Genomic DNA, 16989 nt, shown 5'->3' with positions numbered 1-16989 from the left:
GCAGCCTGCGCGTTTTACCCGTTTGCCATCGAGGTAGGACAGTTTTGTCCCAACCGAAGCGCCCGTGTGCGTGCGTCAAAACTCGTGATCGAATGAATTGCCAACGCAATTGCTCGGCCAACAAAATTCCAACCTTCCAGCCCGTTTCCGGCGGTGTTGATTATCCGAGAGAGCAGCTCATTCGATGTACGTTTCGGCGTGGTGCTAAACTGGTGGCCAATACGATTACGCGACGGGCAAGCAAGTGAAAGAAAGGCCGTGGCCGTGTAATAATAAGAAGAAGAAAAACCTCCCCGAAAAGAGAAAGGAAGCAGGAAAAAAAATTGTTCGTGTGTTTGGGGCGTTAATGTAAAGTTATTGCGGTTGTGTTTGAAGTGTGATAAATGAAGTAGTTGTGCAAACGATGCAAGCGAGATAGCGAATTAAGCAGTTTGGGGCGCGCGCGTGAAAGAGAGAGAGAGAGAGAGGGTGAGAGAAAGAAAGAGAGAGAAGAAGAAAATGGCAAGGGCGAGTGATTAAGAGTGCGTGTGTGCATAAGAGAGAGAGAGAGCGAGAAAGCAAGAGATAGAGAGATAGCAGAGCGCGGCAAGCGGAACGGAGCAGGAAGTGAAGGAAAAAGAAGAGGCGGTAAAAGATTCGGTTGGTGATCGCGGCTCGCCCCAAAAGTACGTGTTGGAAAAGTGTGCTCCCCCTCCCTCGGTGAACCCCTGTGGCCACGCATGGTCAGGGTTGGTGCAGAGTTGCTTTGGTGAAAATGCTGCCGAGCTACCGTGCCCAGTGGAAAATGTCTGAGGCTACCGTGGATTGAAGGCCTGCTGCTGCTGCCCGTGTGCCTGCACGCAGATTTGTGTCCGCCGTGCTGCTGTAAAATGTACCTGTGCACGCGCCTCCGTTACAGTCGGAACGGGCATGGCCGGTGGTGAAACGGTGGTGAAAAAACAGGAAAATAGGCAAATTGGTGTGAATCTTCCCCCTCCCCAATAGCAGGTGCGTGTGTGCGTGAGCGAACGAGGGCTGAAGGTGACAGTGGCTGAAACATTGATTAACGGGCGTTGAGGTTGACTTCGTCTAGAAAGTGGGTTCACTGTCTTGTCAGGCAGTGTATGGAGCATAAAGAAAAGCGGAAAAAGCGGCCTAGTGCTAGTGTGGTTCTGGCTCAGCGAGATTCGGTCCAGTAGTGCGGCTGGAGCTGCTGCTGGCTGCTACTGGGTGGGTTCCGTGCGCTTCAATATCCCACGTTGCGTTCGAAACCACCGACTTGAGGGTGCGAGGAGACGAACCCGACTCGGTAGAGGGCTGGTGGGCTGCCTGCTGCTAAAGGCGTTGGTGGTGGCCGTGCTGGTCGGCAGTGCTGTGACAGCGGGAGGGGGGGTGACGGGAGCGAGTCTTGGAGGAGGAAAATTCTGAGGAAAACAACGACCCGCAGTGCGTCTGCGCGCTTCCGAATGAGTGAAAAGCGATGAAGTGAACTGCCCTTCAGTGCCTGCCGCACACAACACATGCAATAATACGCGCACACACACACACGGGCACACACTCACAGCATAGAATCGTTCATACCTATACTCCCAAGCTGACACTAGCTGCCACACCGACACACTCACACACATACACTCGCACAGACTAGCTAACGAGTGTCGGACAGCGCCTTTGCGCGAGGACGCATCTCAGTGGTTCAAGGAAGGGGCAGGAAGGCGGCAGGATATTCGAAACTCGATTCAATCGATCGTTCAATTCGAACAGTGCGTGTCGGCGATGGCAGAGTGCTCCAGTGAAGCGGGTCGGCGCTATCTTTCACCGCGCTACGTCGGAGGCGCTGCACGGTAGTGCGCTCGCGAGGGGCCGTGGCCGGAAAATCCCGAGCGTTTCGAGGACCCGTGCGGACGGGTACGCGGTGGGCCCGCGGTACGCGCAGGTTGCCGCGGTGTTACTGACCGGTGCACGGACACCAGCCCGGATCGGCCCTGGTGCAGTGGGGCGTGGAGTTTGTGTGTGCGTGTGTGGGCTTGTGCGGGGGAGGGGGGAGGAGTGCAGTTCCGCGTGTGTGTGTGTCGACGGATGATGGAGCCGGGCGTAGCGGTCATCCCATCGCCTGCACTGTCGTCGTCGCTGTCGTCCGGACTGCTGTGAGCATATTGGGGCGGATTGGCGTGTGTTTGCGGAACTAGGCGGAAGGAATTAGCTAATCACGCGGGGCGACCGCCGTCGTGCACGCCACTCGACCGTCCTCCGGCGACTACAATTTCCGGTGGGCAGGTGCCGACGGATGTCGCGTTTATCGCCAGCGAGTGTCGATGCAGCGAGGGGGCTCAAAACAGTGCCCCCTAGGTCACTCTTTTGAGGCATGTCGTAATGGCAAGGGAGGTAGGTATCGAGTGTCAGGACCTGTGCAGCCCCAGTGGTTCGAAACCCCCAACTCCGCAACAGTGTCATAACCTGTGAACGTGAACATTTGGTGCTCCCGGTTGTCGCTACTACTGCTACTGCTGCTGCTGCGGATACATCTACTACTGTTGGTGCTTCTGGCTGTTGGCGTAATATCCTCTAGACGGCCGTTTCGAGCGACACACTTTGATCGCGTTTAGGTGTGAAATACGGGTAGTTTTTTTGTTGTAGCTGTTATTGCAGAAGTGCGCTTTTTCGGCGTAGCTCTCGCTCCCGTGGCCATTTTTTCGCCCACTCTCGCTCTACCCTTCAGAGAGTCGGAGGTTTTCGGCGAGCAATGGGGCCGGCCCGAGCCCGATCACCACCACGACCTGCTTGACAGCTTCCGTGGGCGGGTGAAAAGGTTAATGAAAACAATCCCAGTTGAATACCCTGCCGTTGACAGATGGAAGTAATCGCATAAGTATGCTTATGCGGTCGGTGCGCTACCGTAGGTGCTGTCAAAACATGGCCCTCGGTCCTCGGTATATCCAGTGGGACGTACCGCGATCAACCATGCAAACAACAAAAAGCAGCGTGCAAGTACGATTCATTCATAGTGAATGGGTGTCAATTATTGTGGTGCTGCTGTAGATTATTTAACACAGACCAGCCCATCTTGACTGTTGCAAATCACGCTTTGATAAACTATTGGACTAGTTTGCTTTGTTAAGTACTTGTAAATAATAATTGGAATTCTGTGGCTATAAGTAAAAAAAAACTTGTGTCCCTGAATTTAATATGCAAGCTCTTCCTCGAAGATTTTTGGATATGCATTTTGGAAGAAACGATTAAAGCAGTGCCTGCTAATACAATAGTAGTTTCATTCAAAACCATCTAAACATACTGGTTAATGGATCGATTTGTGTTGATGTCTTTCAGTGTGACTAACCTGGACTCGCGTTACATGTGTGCAGTGAACAGAAGTTGTCCTAGGACTCTAACGCGATACCGTACCTGCATGCGACTGCTGCCAAAGCCATCCTATAAGTATTTTCACATGAATATGACATGCAGATGATCAGAAGTGCAGGTAGATATTGGTGTGAAGAGAGTTACAAAAAACTCCGTGTGGGAGCTCATAACAAGAGCCAAGGAGAGCGTCAATGTTTTAAAGAGAGATATATAAATAGAGACAGAGAAAGAGAGAGCGAGAGAAAGGGAGCGAGTGCGAGAGCTCAAAGAGATCTTTGATGGAATCTCTGTCGGAGCGAACTGAGTGACTGTTGGAAAATGGGAGCACTCAAGAACGAGAGTGTGAGAAGAGTGCACATGGGATAGGTCAGAATGTGACTAGCTGGAGGCTGGAATGTTGGAAGCTCTCTGGAAAATCAGGATATCTCTTTTCACGCGCTGTCTGATTGCGGTTAGTGGTGTGCGTGTGTGCGTGTGTGTATTCGTAATTTCGGGATAGGAAAAGGAAGAATGGATAACCCGTTTTTCTCTCTCTCTGCTGGAGCACGGGAGGGAGGCGATGGTAGTGGTGCTAGTGGGGTTCCGTTTTCGGTATATAGGGATTGTAAATTTATTGCATTGCAAGCGCTACTTTGTCCGAAACGAGGTTACACGACCGCGTTACCGTAAACGACCGACTGTCGATGCCAACTTTCGGTCATGAGGGCAGTGCACTTTGTGTCATCGCGCCGTAGCAATCGTTCTCGAGGTCGAGGTGCTCTCCATCGTGGCTGTGCTGTGCGTTTCGTTGCTTGGGCTGGGCTGGAATTCCGCCACGCAGCGATGTACACTACGAATTGTTTGGCTTTACATTACCGCAAAAGTATTGAGTTTTCAGGGCTATTCGATCACACTCAGCACAGTTGCACACTTCCTTCCTGTCCATTGTGCTAGTGAGCTGAAGCAGCGCTAGCACACAATTGTGTTTCGTGTGAAGTACGCGAGAGGAAATGGTCCTACTATCGATATAGGGCAGTGCTTCTATCGATGGTCGGGCTGTGGGATCTGTGATGGCGATAAGCCACGTAGAGAAACGATAAGATTCGAACCGCGTAGTGGCACGTGAAGTCATCTTTGCCCTTTGCCTGGACTTTATCTGTTAGTTAGCAGTGTCTGAAAAACGGTTCGACCATTAAAAAACATCCGAAGAAGCTTTTGGGTACCATCGTGGTTAACAGTAGGCTCACTGGGACGCGTGTAACGGTGCTTTTGTTCCTATAAATCCGAAAAAAGGAGCATTTAGAGAAGCAGCTGGCGAACGTATAGCAGCAAGTGGCAGTTCGTAGTGCAAAATGTAGGGCAAATCAGTGTGGCGTCTGGTGTATGTAGTTGTATCCCTCCCCCAAACTCCCTTTACGAGTGTATATAGTACATACTACAGAACCTTCCTAGCCATTCTAGCCACCCTAACCTTTCTGTGCCTCCAGTAAGCGCTCAATTCTGCCATCAACGAATAGCGGGAGAGTTTTCCAATCCTTTTTTTCTTCCCGCTGTGCCCGTTGAGTGAGATAGAAAGGCCAAGAAGAGCCGATGCTGGTGCTGCGAGTTGTTCTGTGTTATGTGAACGCTGGTTGGTACTGTCAAACGGGCACATGCGGCCAAAGTCAGGGGCCAGCCAGTACTAGCACAGATTGGTGAAATCGACTACGGCAGTAGTCATTGAAATTTGTAGTTTTCTGTTGTTATACGTTCTCTGTGCACGAAAGTACAACACAAAATTGGAAACAAAACTGTGCTTAAAGACTGTATCATCCCGAGTGTTACCTTTGTGTTCTGTTTTAGATGTAGTTTGGAGCGACCTGTTAACGGTGCTTAATAGTTACTTACGGAAAGGATGTTCCTGCTGTACTGTAGCCTGCTGAAAATAAAGTGCAAGTTTACGAACGATGACGTTAAGAATTTCAAACTCTACTCCCTGTGATAGAAGCGATGTGCATCGGATTTGTACATTGGGTGGTATTAGAAGGGTAAAATTGATTTACGAAGCCAACCGTTTACAATCCATCTACCCAATGCTGATCACCAATCTGCCACCGGAACACTTGAACTTGTGGCGTGAGTGAGAGCGTGTTCCGAGCCTTGTTTCGAGCTGCACGATTGCCCTAGTTCGTGTTTGCACCTACTGAAACGGCCAAAGCTGTTGTTATTCGCGCGCCCGATACTAAGAGACCTTACGATTGCCAAAGGTGCTAGTTGATGCAACATCGATCGGAACCGAACAATGACTACGGAGAGGAAAGGATAAAACATAAGACTGCAGGAAAAAAACGCCGTCACACAAACAAAGCAAATAAAGCTAAATCAAAACTCCGCAGCAAGCTACTGCTCGGTTTACCAAAGAAATGCAGCACAATGTGAAAGTTTTCTTTTTTTGGTATGATCTTCGAGCGGCTGTGGAACCGGAATGCTTCTCACGCCCGTAGGGCATCAATCCAGGGGCAGTGTCAATAGTAGCAGCAGCAGCATCATCATCATCACCAGCAGTAGTAGCAGTAGCTAAAGCAAACACAGCCTGCACACTACGGTGTGCATCGATTTGTTCGTTTGTGAGTGCAACCTCCGCGTTTGTGTGTGTGTAGCGTTGAAGATGTGGTCTGCAGCGTTATGTACATTGGGCGTTTCGAAACCGATTTGGGGCTGCAACTGTTTGAACTTTCGCCAAGGAATGTCCGTGGTACGTGGTACTGCTACTGCCCCACCCGAGCGGTTGCCTCAGCCTTGTGGAAAGCAAGCCAAAGCACACTCAAAACTACTTTAATTAGAACCTCCCCAAGCCTACCGACTCCCACCACAAACTGCCTCCCGCTTCTTGCCAAAAGGTCAGAGCAGCTTGCCTGGATTGACCGATTGGCACTGGCGATACGGCAGCAAGGCATGGTGATTCGGTGTAGTTGTGTGTGTGTGTGTGTGTGGGCTGCGATGCTGAGAGCTACAACCCCGGCGAGGCAAAAGGCGTAATTTATCATCACTATATCTGTATGCTTCATTTCCATTTGCTTTCCGCAGGAGTCTCGTGGCAAGAGGCCTTTAAAAATCTGGGACAGTTGGCGCAATGTCCGTAAAGGTCTCGTAGTAGGTAGCTTCGAGGAGCTAATAGTTAGAGGTACGTGGCCGCTGAGTAATACTAGCTCTGATACCCGCCACACGATGGTGGCCGGACCGGGGACGGGTGGTCAGGTGATGAGCAGCACGGTGTGGACGTGGTTTTATTTGCTTGTTTCCCGATGTTATTGTGCATCTTCATAGGATCATAGCTGCTACGACAAATGATTGTGAATCTGTGCTAAGCCTGCATAAAAAATCCCCCCCTGTTGAAAAACAGGGGAAAATATCGAACAAAAAAAAAGTCAACTTATGATATAAAAGGAATAAAAAGTGCATACACACACGCGTTTGCTCTCATGTCGCCGTACACATCCTAAGAACATCCTTCCCTGCCCTGCCCCTGCTAGTGCTCAATAACTCGTCCAAAGCGAGTGCACACGGGCAGGAAACAGCGCGAAACGAAGTGGGGCTGACACTCGGGTGAGTAGAATGCAAGTGACCGAGTAATGGAAAGTAGGCCAAACTAGGACACAGCGAAACTGCCATTGCCAATTATGACTGGATATGCGCGAGCGAGAGGGCAGCACGCGGGAAAAGCAAGCAACGAAAGCAGCACAGCGTGTGCCATTCTCAGCAAGATATCAGAGAGACTGTGTACGTGTGCGTGAAAAAGAGAAAGGGAGAGAGAGATAATGGAGAGTAAAGTTCTGGAATCAGAGTACGTGAACACGACGGTACATAGAGAGAATCAAAATCCTTACTGCAGGAGTAAAACTCAACCCCGCTCTTCAAAAGAGAAGCGCAGAGGGCGAGACGACCGCCAGAGCGTCCCAGAGTGTAAAAGAGTGCTCAATTCACTCAACTGAAAGGTAATAGAAAATGAGTGGAATCCCTTTTTTCACGTGTGGGTGGATTGAAGCAAAAAGTTCTCTCCCTGTCACACACTCTCTCTCTCTCCGAATTCTGAGGATGCTGAGGATGATCCTTTCGTGAGTCTCTGCTGAGCATTGAGCGACTCTCACGTTTCGCTAAAATGTGAAAAATTGTCCGATCCGCTACCACTACGGCCTACACATACACACAGCAATCGTCGACCATTCTGCTATCAAGGAACGTTGCAAAAGGTGCAATTATTCACACCTCGAAGTAAGTGGCCATCAAACATCACAACAGTTCTGGGCGTATTGTTCCTAACAGTTTAGAAGCGATTGATTAATCTCGATGGTGGTATTGTGGTCGTCCGAGTTAGGGCAAATCTCGGTGAGTTTGGTTACATATCGAACTCGCTTCGAACTCCGAGGTTCCACAGATAACGTGAAGAAAGTAACTGCGGCAGAAAAAATCACACCACAGTCTGGGAAAAAACAAATCATTTAACAATCGTTACCACACCGTGCTGCATCATCAGCCTCACCAAACTCTTCCTACGATTAATGTGGATGTACAGAAAAACGTTCTCTCCTCAATGTTGGCTGTCTAAACCCCTAGCTGACTCTTGTTTTCTCAATTTTGTTTCCTTTGCCTTTGCATGCTACCGATGTAGGAAAAGATAAATTAGGAGTGCCAGCCTCCGAGCCCGTGCGATTGGTGTTGGAATGCGATGGCACACAGGTGGAGGATGGCGAGTATTTCAGGACGTTAGCGAATAATACCGTTCTGCTTCTGCTGCGGCAAGGTGAACGTTGGTATCCTACGGGTGTGGATGTAATTAAAGCTGGTAAGTTTTACCGCGGCCACGGAGGTGAATCGACCAGATGGTAGTCATCGTTATTTTTACTAAAATGTCATCTTTTTTTGTTGTCGTTCGCAGCAATATCAGCAATACCAAAGATCGTTTGCGAAACTATACATGCATTGGAGCTGCAGGATGAAACACCCTCCTGGAAGATTATGGATAACAAGGGTCGAGTCACAGTTGTGTTGCATTGGGATCAGCGGCAAGGCGGCGGGCAAGGGGGCGGCGGCGGCGGAGGCGGCAGCAGTAGTAGCGGAGGCCCGGGCGGTTCCAGCATCGGGCTAAGCAACGGTCCGACGTCGGACAAGTTTTCGCCGTCGAAGAAGAGCCTGTCGACGCAGAACTCGATCGACAAGTCGTCCGTGTCGAGCCAGCCTCGCTTCCCCAGTCCGCAAATTACCGTGATCAACCACGATGATCCCCAGTCGCAGATGTACCATTCGGCCCGGCGGCTCTCCAAGCAGGGCGGCTCGTTCGACAGTGCGGTCGGGGCGGTGCACGTGCACACGCCCGAGTGTGCGCACCACGCGCACATGCCTACGCGGGCCGGCAGCCCCGGCGCGACCGAGTGTGACTTTCACTGCTGCGCCCTGCACGAGGAGGGGCGCAAGATTGCGGTGCACAAGAATGTGGCCACCTCGCCCATACAGGACGGCTCTGCCAGCCCGCAGCCGCCCCCGAGCAGCCTGTCGGACAGCCGGCGCACCTCCACGACCAAGGGGCACGTGCGCTTCCTGGACATTGGGCCCGAGCGGGACAGCTCCGAGAGCGAAACGGAGAACACCGTGATGGAGGACGAGACGGTGACGTCCGAGAAGTTTCTGCTGCTCATCGACCAGCTGTCCGTCGACCAGAAGCGGCACCTCAGCATCAAGGACATCGGCATCATACTGGAGCGGCTGAGCTCGAAGATACTCGACGTCGAGCGGTTGGATCGCGAGAGCGAGTCCGACGATTGCTACAACTGGACGATCAAGGCGACGATACGCGGGGACGCGCTGCGCGAGCTAGGTGTTATTTACAATGGAAACTATTACGCAATATCAGAGCATCCGGGCTACAAGGAGGAGAACGAGGAGAACGGCGAGGATGCGGAGGAGGAGGACGAGGATAGGTTATAAAATCCGCAACCTGGTTGCTTGAGCGGGAGCGGCTCGCGGTTGCAGATAAGCCCTCTGTAAGCCACCGAATGTTGGTCAATGCGCCCTGTGTTGGCAGGCCGCGCACCACCTGGTGCCGGCGCGGTGCGCGCCATTCTTAGTGATTATCTTTCTATTTAGCCGCTAGTAGCAGCGCCACCCATTTGCCGCACCACCTGGTTCACCTCTGGCCAGGGGAACCACTCCACCCCCCCTCCCTCCCTCCCTCCCTGCCCCCTCCCACGGAGGTAGTGCTCGCTGTGCTAGGGCGGGCAATTGTTTTGGAACGGGGTGGAATTCAGGGAACGGAAACCCTAATATTAGCATATTAGCTATGTTTGTGTGTATGTGTGTGTGTATGTGAGTGTGCACGTGTATGCCGGAGAATTTTGTACCCTTTGTTCGAGAGAGAGACCGAGTGCGCTACAGGAGGGCAGGGGATTGTAGGCGGAAGCAGCAATCACACGGACAGACAAACCACACCTCCTCACGCACACGTAGCAGCAAAACAAACCGAAAAGAAACACATCCAACTACTGTGTAGCATTTTGTACGGCGTACGATTCATCGTTCAGGATCGGGCAGGCGATCGGTTCCTCGATCCGTAGTCGATTAGCCAGTCAGTCGCATAAAACGAGCTAGTTGAGAAGGGGGAGGGGGGACGGCAAATAAGTGCCAAAAGAGAAGTGACTCATTCATCACCCCAGTTCGGAAAGCCGGGTGAATCGAAGACACACACACACACACGCTCAACAATTGCATCAAATTGCTCCAGTTTATCCACCAAGTGCAGTTCAAGCTAAAATGCGCCAGCGAATGACCTGACTAGGCGAAAAAAAACACGAAAAAACTTGGTTATTCTAGTTCAAATAACAAATAATAATTAAACCCCCTCCCTCTCCATAAGGAAAAACACACACGAACGGCACACACACACACAAGACAACACAAAACTGGGCTAGCGCCAGAGTGAGAACTCGTTAATATAAAGTAAAACTCGAATAAAAACCTTACAATGATAAACAAAGCAAAACAAAAGTAAAGTAAACGACGCACTGCACGCCATAATAGCCAAACTATAAGGCATCAAACAAAAACAAACTTAAACAAACAAACAAAAAACATGAACATAATAAAAAAAACAACAACCGGCATGATTGTAGTAGAAAATGAGAACAATGTTTTTAAAACGCTGCCAGTTACGAAAGTAAATTATAACGAACAATAGTGACAAACAAAGAAGTCGAATTGCGAACAAGTGGGAGAGAAAACAAAAAATGGACGCGAATATCAAACACGATAGACATTCGTAGCGTTACAAGCAAGCAAAACAAAAAAAAAAAAGAAAATAAATGCCGAAGGTGGTGTTGTGAAGCAGAGCAAACGAATAACAGAACACATTCAAATGTTATAATGAGCTGCAATCACAATACAAACGAATTGGACTTAGAAAAGGTAAGGGTAGACGGAGGGACAAAAACAAAACAAAAAAATAAACCGCACATCATTGTAATCATTACCTAGAAGAGAAACTAACGAAAAAGTATTACTAAGCTGTGGCGATCGGAGGGGTGGTAGAGTATAACATAAAACGAAGCAATTAAATTAAAAGGAAGAAGCGAGAGAAAAACAGAACAAAAGTCAAACTTTAAAACTGGCACTGTGAAAGGGAAGAAAACTAAAACATAAAGAAAATCCACGAATCATACAAACGAAATATCGTAAACGGACGTCGTATGGTCGGGTTAGCTTGTTATTAAAAACAAACAAAAACCTACAAAAAGTATAAATCATTGGATTGGACTTGAACCGGGAGCGATCGTGTATCGAATACTTGTAGCTGAACGAAAACATAAAAAGTTAAATGAGGGTTATAAAACCCGTGTGCGAATGCAACAAGAGGACAATTTCAAGCAAGTAGGGTAAACAGCCGTACTAGACTAGAATTATTTCTAAAGTATATAGGAAGTGCAAGTGGAAGCAGGAGTAACGGGAAACCAGAATGCTACTTGCACGATGCCGTTAAAACACATCTAATTCGATGATAGAATTTGAATAAATTTCAAATAACCGCAACCCCATACTAAGAACAGCTGGGCGTGATTTAATTTAAAACAAAAACACTTAGCAATCGTAAACCGATCGAGACGTGCTCGTTAGTGGCAAAAAATACACTGACACACAGAAAAGGAAAACCGAAACCAAACATGCAACCCTGATTAGACAGGCAACGGCTGGATCAGCTCACTAAACAGCGACACAAACACACAAAAGATAGACACTTAATAGTACGAAAACCTTTAATTGCAAAAGTTTTTTGCCGAGATATGCAAGCGTAGAAGAGTCTCAGTTAAGCCAGTTGTTATAATGAGTGAATACAGTTGAACAAACAGTGACAGCAGCAGAGGAAAAGAAACGCTACAGAGACAGAAGTGAGAAACATAGACCGAAAAAAAAACAAAACAAAACAAAACAAAAAGTAATAATAAATAATAACAAAACTATAGAGCTCGGCAGCCCGCAACGCAACTACAAACGTGCCATCAAGGACACTATGGTAATCTAATTGAGTATTTGAAGATAATCGTACAACATGACACCTTTTCCCGCTCCAGCTCCCATTCCCTCCAGAAAATTATACGCTCCCCTAAATCCTCAAAACAAACAAATGTAATGGAAAACAAATGACGTTCTTACTTGCACCACTACCACAACACGAGAGTTTAATCGAACAAACAAACAAAAAAACCAAGAAAAACCCCAAATAAAACAAAGATTTAGAAAAAAAAACATAAATTGCCTATCAAACTGGGTGGCAAAACAGATAACGCAAAAAACACAAAAAAAAAAAAACAAAAAACAACACAAACACACAACCACACACTAACCAAGATGGGATTCAGACCCAGTACCGGTGTATGCGATTAATGGTATATGGTACGTTGCTGGGTACTGGAACCGCTTTGGGTAAAATAATATATATTATATTATTGGTAAATGAGTATTTGGAGCAGATGTTATCATCGACGGGCAGGCGTTCAATGATGATGCTACAAATAAACTTGTTGAAGGAGTCGTGTGTTGAAGGGGGAGGAGGAGGAGGAGGAGGAGTAAAAAATGCAATAATCAGTCAGACACGTCAGTCACGCGTACACTTTTTTCGGTGAAAATACGTACACTGCGCGAGCAGCAAATCAGTGGGAACCAGCCCCGTTTGGAGCTGGAGGTTGCCAATCAGGACGCAGCAGAGATTTACGTTTGCCTGTATTTCTTGTTTGTACACTCAATCACCCCCCAAACACATACACATACAAACACAGTGAACACACTTAGTGAAAATGGCATTGTTTGGCACCGGTGCAGGAGGGAGTGGAAGCGTTTTGCGCCTCGAAGTGGCGAAACACTGTAGCGCGGTGGTTTCGGAAAATTGGAATCGAAATAAAAAAAACAAAACGTAAATGTATTAGAAAGTATGCACATATGCACATATTGCTGTGTATACGTGTATGTGAAATTATGCATGTACATGTGTATATTTGTATGTATGTGTGTGTGTAGAGGTGTATGTATGTGTGCGATCGAGGGGGGGGGGGGGAGAGGTCGAAAGTCGGTCGAAAGGGGCGAGCTTGAAAGTGGATTAATACTGGACTGGGTGCAATCTGTGGCCGTTTTGGGGCGTAAGAGTCTACCGTTTGCTACTAAAGTTCACTACAGTTGCAACTGATCAGGCTTGAATGCGTACATTGGACTACACTGCGCAACGTCTGCACCAAGCGTCTTCTTTCCTCGTAGTTCTGGTAACGGTTGCTGCTGTTAATTTGCATGTGCGTGTATGTTTTTATGTAACAGTCTTCTTTTCCATCAACTATTAGACACACACACACACTTACACTCAGACACAAACAGTACCTGTTTAACAAAAGTTGCAGAGCGAAGGCGCTGTGCAGCCCTTCATTTGCATGCTAGTCCGCTAAGGGACGGAATTTTACGTTTATTCGTAACAGAAAAGAGCCCCCGTCTCCATGACGCATCGTGAAATAGACTCACTTACTTTTTAAGTTAATAATAGTGTACCACTGCCATTAGTTATCATGTAAATCGCATCAGGGTCGGAAAGAATCTATTTTATTTTAGATAAAATTATGAAGAAAATCTCTATGATGGTTTATAAAGGTGTTTGCTGTTATTGAGCCACCAATAGCATTTATTTGGCCAATGATTTATATTAAAGGAAGTACAAACACTCCCTCACGCACATTCATTACTTACGCAAGAGCACTGAAACATCGTTTGTTCAACGTAAATGCATTATCGCTAAAGAAGCATCTGCAGTTTAGACGCCTTAGGTCGGATCATTGTCAACGAGAGTGTGTGTGTTCGCTTAAAAAACCTGTTTCGTGATTGACTGCCAGCATTCCTATCTTTTGTCACCTCAATTTGCCAAAAACGCATGTCTGCCAAATATCTATCCTGTGCCAAATGCTACCTGTGGTCTGATGAAGGTAGAGAGACGAAGAAACTTTTGTTTTGCCTAGCTCGAGGATATTTAGTACGATAATAAGAATAACGGCTTTTGTTACTTTTGTATGTACCGGCTATCCGTTTTTATAGTATTAATTTATTCTTGAACGATTCATTGAATGGTATGGATTGGTTTTGTTTTTATCAGATGCACAAGGATGTTCGTAACGAGAGTGAGACGAGCTTTATCAAGATCTTACGGCAGCACTCGATTCGACACACCGGTTGTCTCTTTGCTGTGTAATCAGAATCGGGAGTGGAAGTAATAAGCAAATAGGAACAAATCTTGTCACAGTGTACATGAATGGATACGTTACTTTGTTAATCCATTGTATGTATAATGAGTACCCGGTTTAAAACAGTAACAAGCAAAACCAAACAGTCTTTATCATCGGTGTAGTCGTGTGTTGGGCTCCAATCAAGCCGGGTGGAGATGGCCTATCATAATCAGTCACTTTGGTTGCTACTGCTTCTTGCGTGATGCAACGTGTACGCGTAAACATCTCACCTACTACCAGCCTACAGTTTGATGGAATTTAGTTACAATTTTACGTAAAAAAAAACACTACGTCTCCTCGTACGTACTGTGCAGCAACAACATTCCAGACAGAAAAACGGAAATTTTATACGTATTTATTTTTGTTTGAAATATGTTTAAGCCACATCCAAAAATGAACCATCGCGTTCGGTTTAAATGTTATCGAGGCGTTGCTCAAATTGGGAGCAAAACACGCACGCCAAGCAACGTGACTAATACAAAAATCATTGAATACATAAATAGGTACTGATTCGTAAAAAACCAAATACAAAAAGAACATATAAATTTGAAAGCAGGTGTGGAAACAAGTTAAGTGAGAAACGGCTTATACGTATGATTCCGACAAGAGCGGAACGATACAAACGAGCAACGTACCTAAGTGTAGGGGAGTTAAATCAATTGGCAAGCGAGCAGTAAACCCTGCCCAATAATCGCGGGAAAATCGGATGTGTTGTGCTATCACGGTGAAAGAAGGGCACCGGGAATTACACATCTACAAAAACACGAACATAAACACACACACACACACACACACACACACACACACACACACACACACACACACACACACACACACACACACACACACACACACACACACACACACACACACACACACACACACACACACACACACACACACACACACAGACACATTCGTTAAAGATGTTGCAACTCGGCGCAGCGGTGCAACTTTCGTAGACACAGCTAGCGAGTTAAATTATATATGACACTGCCCTAAGCCCTACGGTTTGACACCACAGAAACTCCTCTTAGCGAACGCTGTGGAGGAATGCAATGCGCCAAGGGGGGAACGCTAACATACGACGCCTGCAGGCCGCGTTAAATTCAATGCATTAACGTAAATAACGAAAAAAAAGGAAAATGCTAATCCCAGCGTAAAATCACATGCAAAGGTACAGCGGTAAACTGAAACGAACTTAAAAAAAGTAAACGGCACGTTAAAACGATACCAACCCTACACACACATCAAAACCGGAACGTTATCCTTGCGCTGGTTTGATCTATTGCGTCAAGCAGTCCCTAATTGTGCAGCCTCCGAGATACATTACCGAAGCATAACCGTAACACTAGTGAACAATCGCGACAAAGCCAAAGCGCACGAAACGAGGCGCCTCCATTAACGGAAAAAATACACAAACACACACACACACTTCGCGTAATGCAATGCAAAGGTAAAGGATACTATCTAAAACCCCTACTAATCGACTGTTCGTACCATTCTAGATGAAAAGGGGGGGGGGGGGGGGAGGATAGCATAACCCTTCCCCAAACTGCACCGTGCAGAAGTAGTGAAACCCTGAGGGTTCATGCCGATGAGGGGTGAGGGGAGGGGGGGAGTTGAGGGGACAGACAGGAACGGCGTTGTAGAACTTTCATCCGCCAGCTAGAAGGAGAAAAGAGGGGAAAAAAAGAACGGAACAGCGGCAATCGAGCGGTTTAGAAAACGAGGGAAAAGAAATAATTGAAATATAGCAAACTTCTAATATAAACGATATCGTAACATATTTTTTTAAATATATAAAAGAGAGAAAAGAAAAACGTCAAAAAATATAACACTGAGCGCGATGGAATGCCTGCGGACAGGAGTATCGTTTCGAGAGAGCAAACAGGCGCCAAGGTGCGAAACCCGATTCCCAGATTGGATCGCGGGCGTAAAACAACTGTTTGCAGAGCATAGAGGAACAGCATAAGTGCAGCGAAAGAACGTAAACAATCCGCCAAAGAGATGTCACTCAATCATGGTGGAGGAAAGCTGTAGGGGGAAATAATGGTGGAACACGCAGCTATAACTCTCGTAGTTGACAGATACTTACCGGAATTTAGACGCATGATTTCTACTACCACACATACTGCATAACAGGAAAATAATCTACCCCTCCCCTTAAAAGCTAAGCGTGGTATACGTTGCTAATCAATCCACTGATTATCGCAAACGGAACTCGGAAAGCGATACACTTACACCGTATGTACCCCCGTACAACATAGACAAAATGAAGAAAAAAAACAACAACAACATCACACGCACACATACACAAACACATACACAGACATTGATGAAAGTCGAATTCATTTAATACCTAGAATTATTAATCTAAATATTCACGTATTTAAATGGTGACTGGTCGAAGGATCACGGCCCTTGCGGCGGGTTAAGTAGCAGAACAGTGGCAAAAGAAAATTATGGAAGAAAACTAATTAAACGGGTTTTGAATATAATTCAACAAAGTGAAACAGAATAGAACAAACGAGTAACCAAACAAAAAAAAAACTAGATCGTGCATGGGACAAGCATGCAACACGTCAGGATCGTCTGCGCCAAATGCACACGTTAGCAACAATAGTGCGCATACTGCGGGAGTACGCAAATGAGTAGGCTCCAACCATCACATTAGTACAGACACTGTGACACAAACGAACAAAAACACACACACACACACTCTCACACAAAAGGATTCCCTTCGGTTTGTAAAACAAAACCAAACAAAAACCATACGTACACATATAGACAGACATAGAGCAAGTCAGATCACTGCTACATCTACTACTATATATATATACGTTAAATCGGGTATTAAACTATACGCATACATAAATCGGCAAACACCGAA

General features: G+C 46.9%; 1 protein-coding gene across 3 annotated transcripts; it reads left to right on the top strand.

The window, feature by feature from the left end:
- LOC120908775 lies at nucleotides 1-16649 on the top strand. 3 transcript variants are annotated; one of them, XM_040320122.1, is made up of 5 exons: nucleotides 4061-4201; nucleotides 5161-6052; nucleotides 6385-6481; nucleotides 7967-8140; nucleotides 8234-16649. In XM_040320122.1, exons 2-5 carry the CDS (start codon nucleotides 5966-5968, stop codon nucleotides 9277-9279), a joined length of 1404 nt encoding a protein of 467 aa, XP_040176056.1. In that variant the 5' UTR covers nucleotides 4061-4201; nucleotides 5161-5965; the 3' UTR covers nucleotides 9280-16649. The 3 variants fall into 3 exon arrangements, with proteins under 3 accessions (XP_040176057.1, XP_040176056.1, XP_040176055.1); XM_040320123.1 differs by lacking the exons at nucleotides 4061-4201; nucleotides 5161-6052 and adding an exon at nucleotides 1-2364; XM_040320121.1 differs by lacking the exon at nucleotides 4061-4201 and having other exon boundaries at nucleotides 4247-6052.
- The last annotated feature ends 340 nt before the right edge of the window (nucleotides 16650-16989 follow it).

Source organism: Anopheles arabiensis, chromosome 2 (genome assembly GCF_016920715.1).
Source record: "Anopheles arabiensis isolate DONGOLA chromosome 2, AaraD3, whole genome shotgun sequence".
Lineage (NCBI taxonomy): Eukaryota > Metazoa > Arthropoda > Insecta > Diptera > Culicidae > Anopheles > Anopheles arabiensis.
The sequence above is the reverse complement of the archived record's forward strand: the minus strand, read 5'-3'. Positions and strand labels throughout refer to the sequence as shown.

Excerpts from the sequence above, each read along its gene's own strand:
- LOC120908775 (XM_040320122.1), top strand. The coding sequence starts at position 5,966 with ATGTGGTCTGCAGCGTTATGTACATTGGGCGTTTCGAAACCGATTTGG. Across the intron at positions 6,053-6,384 it reads TTCGCCAAGGAATGTCCGTG|GAGTCTCGTGGCAAGAGGCC; the intron begins GTACGTGGTACT and ends TGCTTTCCGCAG. Across the intron at positions 6,482-7,966 it reads CGAGGAGCTAATAGTTAGAG|GAAAAGATAAATTAGGAGTG; the intron begins GTACGTGGCCGC and ends CTACCGATGTAG.